General features: G+C 36.2%; 1 protein-coding gene across 2 annotated transcripts; it reads right to left on the minus strand.

Annotated features, from left to right (window-relative positions):
- Nucleotides 1–552: 552 nt before the first annotated feature.
- slc35c1 (solute carrier family 35 member C1) lies at nucleotides 553–4,587 on the minus strand. 2 transcript variants are annotated; one of them, XM_008405699.3, is made up of 3 exons: nucleotides 4,380–4,587; nucleotides 3,109–3,620; nucleotides 553–2,052 (listed from the first exon to the last, which is right to left on the minus strand). In XM_008405699.3, exons 2-3 carry the CDS (start codon nucleotides 3,587–3,589, stop codon nucleotides 1,472–1,474), a joined length of 1,062 nt encoding a protein of 353 aa, XP_008403921.1. In that variant the 5' UTR covers nucleotides 3,590–3,620; nucleotides 4,380–4,587; the 3' UTR covers nucleotides 553–1,471. The 2 variants fall into 2 exon arrangements, with proteins under 2 accessions (XP_008403921.1, XP_008403920.1); XM_008405698.3 differs by lacking the exon at nucleotides 4,380–4,587 and having other exon boundaries at nucleotides 3,109–4,325.
- Nucleotides 4,588–5,822: the final 1,235 nt, after the last annotated feature.

A 5,822-nucleotide genomic window follows, 5' to 3' on the forward strand; every position in this document is an offset into this window, starting at 1 on the left:
GTCGGGTAGCAGCATCAAAGGCAGTGACTTAAAAGGGATGAACAAAATGAGAAAGAAGGCTGGCTGTAAGTCATACATAAAACATAATTTTTGGATTATTTCAGAAGTGACAGGCATGACGTTTCTTATTTTTAACTTTTGGCAATCGCTCTCTGGACGGTACTGCAAAAAAAAAAAATAATACAACTTTATCATTACAATTTGTGGTTGTTTGGTTTCTTCTTCATTCATATATGCTACTATATTTTGTTGTACTGCATCCTTACAGGTCTGTTCTATTAAAGTTATTGATGCAGTCTTTTTGACACTAGACATGTCATTTAGTTCCTGAGAAAAGCCACAAAGTTCACAAATGTTCTCAGATCTACTCAGTAGGGTTTAATCATCACTTAGGAAAGAAGAGGTAAATACTTTTTACCTGCCCAACAAAAGTCTTTCAGATTTACAAAAACTATTACATTGGTAACGATTGTTTATCCTATGTATTACTATGATAATAGATCCATCTTTAAACCAAGTTTCCAACATACCAAAACAAACAGAAGAAACATACAAGGTCTTTGTAGTTTTATTTGACAAGAATGTCAAAATATATTACATTTATACAGACAGTATTTGAAGAGAGTAGATTAAAAACAATCAAAAGGCTTACAAATAAAGTACAACATTTCCTCTAAAGAAATTTCTAGTTGATATAGTACTGAACTAAAAGGCTGCAATGATTAACAAAAAAACAAAAAAAATGTTTTTGCTTTTAATATGAACGCCTCGTGACATAAAATAAACATCCTTATATACCATAAATCAACAGGTGGTGCAGTTAAACGCAGAACCCCGGGGATTCTGTTCATTATTGTATGACAAGTTTGTTTAAAACCAACTGATTAAACAGAAAAGCCCATTTGAATTTCGAACTGTCCCAACTCAAAAAACATGCAGCAGTGAATGACCAATTTATATCGCAGCTATAAAACTTAAATTCGTAATGTGGGAGCTTTTCTTTAAAAATGAAATGAGCATTGGTCCACTAAGAGCAGGCTATTTATTAGCTTGTTCATTTTTTTCATCCTTGAACTAATAAACACCTTTTATATGCTGTTCATTCTACCCTTAAGACTTTCTGCAAATCCCCAGATTAAACATAACAGTGACTATGACTTTTGCAAACCTTTTATTTGTGAAAAGATTGCACTCACAGTTGAGTTATAGAAAAGTTCCACAATGTGTAAAAAACATGTGCAGTAAATACCAATATCACAATCCTTATTATTATAATCACCCTCAGAGTGTTTTTCTCTTCCCTTTGTGTACTAAACTATAAAAGAAAAAAAATATACACATTATAAAACCGTAATAAAAAGCTGACAGAAAACTAGTCTCGTAAACAGACTGTCACATTAATTTAAATTACAATCATTCCAAATTCAAGAGCATTTCACATTCATAATTTACTTGTGCTAACCAAGTGTGGTTACACTCCAGAGTTCTCTTTCTCCCCAGAAAGCAGTTTTTCCTTAGCAGAGTCCTGCGGTCCTCTATGTGTAGATTTCTGCATTTCTCTGCTTTTGACCCATGTGTAAGCTGAAGAGCCGCCAAGAACCATCATGTTACTGGTCCACCAAAGCAGGCTCTTACTGGATGAGTTATACACCACTGCTATAACAGTCTGAGCACAAGCCTTTGCTGTTCCTGAGACGTTATGAGTGAGTGGGCTGGTAAATTTGATCTGGAGGCCTGTGACGTAGCCGATGCCGAAACCAAACACTCCTCCTAGCGTCATCATCCCCCAAAAGCGGAGATTGGTCAGTCCACTGAAGCTGGCCACTTTGCCCACCTCCCCAAACACAAGGATGAGAGGAAGGAAGAGGATGCACGCATTGATGTTGTTGTAAAAGGACAGTTTCCAGATGCTTCCATCCACAGCAGGCATCACCTTCTTGGTGTAAATGGCATTGAGAGACACAAAGGCACTCGCCAGAACCCCAAAAAACACACCCGACCAAGACAGGGACCCAGCCAGGCCTTCCTGGTCCACACCCAGCCAGAATCCACCTGAAAGGCAAAAGCGTAAAGTACTGAGAAATCACAACTGACATTACGTTAAATATTTATGCCCAAACTGTGTGAAACTCAATTTTTTTATTAATAGCAGTGTTTTTCATGAGTTTTCGCTGTAAGTGTACAACTGTTCTTCATTGCATATTATCAGTCAGTCACTTGACTGATGATAAAAATGTGATTGGAAAGTAAGCTTTGTCCATGAAATAGTAATTTCTGAAAACCTCCTGGCTCAAAACTAAATGTTTTGGTTTAAAAAATTAACATGAACTCGCTTTAGGCTTCATTTGAAGTCTGAAAACAGGCCAATTGAACTATTTTGATTGTTTTTGTCATTTTCAGCAGATTAATATTGAGATATATTTTTATTTGGAATTTGGAAGAAAAATGATCAGTAATTCATGAAAGTAAAAAAAATAGTCATATTTTCATCAAACACAAAACCTGATGATTTTGTAGTGCTCTCTAAATGTCTGTCTTAAGTTAAAAAAAATCTGGCTGCAGCACGAGTATTTTTTCATCGATATTAAGGAATTACTTAATACTGAAACAAGCTCATATATCTTGCTCAAAAGTTAGTTTTGTTTTATTTCAAGTGTACTAATTTGCAGTAGAAACCAGACCAAAATTACTTTCGTGTTCTGGAACACTACTGTCCAATATGATCACTAGTGTAGTCATATTGGCACTTAAAATAGCTGCAAGATTATTTTTGTTTTTGTTTCATATGTCCACGTCCTGTGAACTGGTTCAGTAACCAATCAGACCGGGTATAGAAAATAGATGAATCTAGCTAAGGATTTTTTTTTTTTTAATAAGATTTTACATGGTTAAATAAATAAAACAAAAAACGATATTCTAACATTTGTTGGTGTATTTTTGCATGATAATCGCAACAAGAATACACAAATATAAAAAAAAATGATCAGATGAGACAAATCCAGAGGTTTTAAAACTGTATTAAACTCTCCCTACTCAATGTTAGAAAAACACAAATTAACAGTGCGAGATACAGTTCAATAATAATCAGCAGAAAACAAGTTGACCTACCAAGAATGATCCCACAGCAGATTAGAGCTTGAAAAGATGTGGTTTGCTTGAGGATAATAAACGATAACAGCACGTTAAAAACAGTGCTGAGGGATCGTCCGATTGTGTAAAAAGCCACTCCGACGTATTTTAAGCACATGTTGTTGAAGGTGATCATTCCGATGAAGACGATGGACAGCGGCAGGACTTCACGCGACGTTTTCACGTCGAATCTGACCGACGGGAAGTCGACGACTCCGGGACACAGCTTGGCGAAAAGCTGCATGAGCCAGCACAGACCCACGGTCACCACACACTGGTAGAAAGTGACAAACAGCGGCGCATCCAGCTCTCGGTTGTCCAGCAGGTAGTTATTGAGGAAAACCATTGTTATTGAGACGAACCAGTACAGTGCGACCACAACTGCTATCCTGAGAGCTCGAAGAATGAAAGAGTCTTCGTGCTCATCTTGGTTCATCGTTTCCGAGCCGGACAAAGCCATCCTCAAAATGCTGGAGCGCTTCAGCTGAGTCCTGTTCATGATTGGAGACAAAACAACACCAGCTGCTTTCAAAAATGCGACATTTACCGAGCTGAAGTGTAACTACAGACAGACCAGGATGGAAACATGAGAGTTGTATCTTACCACCCGGCATCAACAATCTAACTTCCGGTCACAGGCTTTTCAACATAAAAGTGCAAGCAAATGTGTATGTTTATATATTATATTTCATTTCTATCCAAGCGTTTAAGTCTTTTCACATTTAAAACCCAGTTGACAGTAAGACAGATAAATAAATACATGAATAAATATATACAATAATTAGACAAACTTAGTATGATTAATATACTTTACTGAAGACAGCATGAACGAAAGCTTACAAAGTCGGTACCAAAAGTCTTCATCATATTTTACTCTATCATTAATACATATCCTGTTACATAAAGCTATTATATTAGGCGTCTGAAAACTTTCCACAATATTTACATGTAGCATCGCCCTCGTCAAACTGTCCGAACCGGATTATTCAGTAACCGCAGCTGTTACTTCCTCATGTGAATTATGTTTTTGTTTTTTTTTTCTTTAAAGTGTGCCAGATTAATTACATAAATATACGCCGGTTTAACAAATCCTCTTCGCCTATTTCCCAAGTAATGAAAAGTCTCTATTTGTAGCCATAGTTTTTCATACAACGAGTCAAACGTAACAATAACTAAAATAAAGAGATACAAATTGAACATGTATGCACGTATCCGTAACATTAAAATGCTTTCACAAAATACTTTCGTACCTGTTTCAAATATATGACCGATCTACGCCGTGTTACAGTCCCCGGAGGTCTGACCTGCGCAGTTAAACTTGGTAGTGATGCCTGTGTTTCTTGAAAAACATCATTCTTGCGGTTTATGGCAAGATGTCACAACGGCGGCGCTGCAGCAAAAGGAGTGCTGCTGATGACGATCGAAGAAGATGGCAGTGTGACTGCGCATGTGCGAATGACTTAATGATTTGGAAGGATCAGCTGAAGTAAGTTTTTCCGTTGATGTTGGGATCCTTTTAACTCAATGAAAAAAATGCAAAATAATCCAACTTTTTATATAATATTTGAATTATAATTATTTTTAGAACAATTTTATAATGGACATGCGTTCATCCATTACCTGCATCCACTACTGCAATCAGATTGCATTTTGTATGTGTTTTTAGTGACTCACTATTCTATTCTATTCTATTTTATTCTATTCTATTCTTACTAATTTGATCCAAAACTGATTTTATCCGCCACATTTTGAGCAATAGGCATGTTCATTTCTGTTTGTCACAAGCAATATGACATTCACACTCTCTCTGCTTCTCTCTGCTTTGCTCTTTATTTCTCAAACTCTTGTGACTGCTTACTCTGAATGCAGTCACAAGTATCAGCCAGTAGGTGGCAGCAAATTGTCATCAATATTTTTTAAAATCCTGATTGTTTACATGGATATGCAGCCTAGCCTTTATGTGCTGTCTGGAATTAATTTTTAAGATTAGTTTACTCTGTATTCATTCGAGCCATTTAATAAGGGCATTGCAGTACTTGTGTGTAATGAATGGTTATGTGAATTAGTACATAAGCAAACATAGGTTTTAATTTAAAATAAGTTACCCATTGCACTTACCTGATAGCAACAACCTTCATAATAACATAATAACTCTTGAAGGTTCTTCTGGGTCTTTTACACAAATTTTGATCTTGATTTTCTTTTTTTTTTCCTTTAGATTTTCATCTGGATACAAATCAGGTGTTTGAATCAGGCATTCTGGCAGTGTTAGTGTCTTTCCTTCAAAATAATTAAGAGTTAGTTATGATGCTTTTGGATTATTGTCTTGCTTTGAAATCGAAACAGGCTTTATCTTTAGATTCTTATCAAGAATGTTTGCATATTTCTCCATCCTTCTCTCCTGCAGTTATAGAAAGTCTGCTGATGTTAAGACACACTGTAATGATCCCACTTGCGATTTTTAAGCGTTTTTGGTGACTTGCAGAGTCACTTTTCTATCAATCTCGGTGTGCTCAATGCATCTGACCAAACTACATATATTTGACTAATATTTCATTGGCTTCTCCAAGTTTTCTGCACTTATCTTTAAACAAGCTTCAGCGTTGATTTTGCTTCACCAGAGGAGTAACAACCTCTACCTATGGTAAATGTATTTAGGTGCCGTTGTGGTTCTGTGCATTTTGCTCATAGGA

This window comes from Poecilia reticulata, chromosome 3, assembly GCF_904066995.2.
Source record: "Poecilia reticulata chromosome 3, P_reticulata-male-v2, whole genome shotgun sequence".
Taxonomy (NCBI): domain Eukaryota; kingdom Metazoa; phylum Chordata; class Actinopteri; order Cyprinodontiformes; family Poeciliidae; genus Poecilia; species Poecilia reticulata.

Bases quoted from the DNA above. Each gene is read 5' to 3' on its own strand.
- slc35c1 (XM_008405698.3), bottom strand. From the start codon at position 3,628: ATGAACAGGACTCAGCTGAAGCGCTCCAGCATTTTGAGGATGGCTTTG. The intron at 2,053-3,108 runs GTAGGTCAACTT...TTTGCCTTTCAG, and splicing joins CTGCTGTGGGATCATTCTTG to GTGGATTCTGGCTGGGTGTG.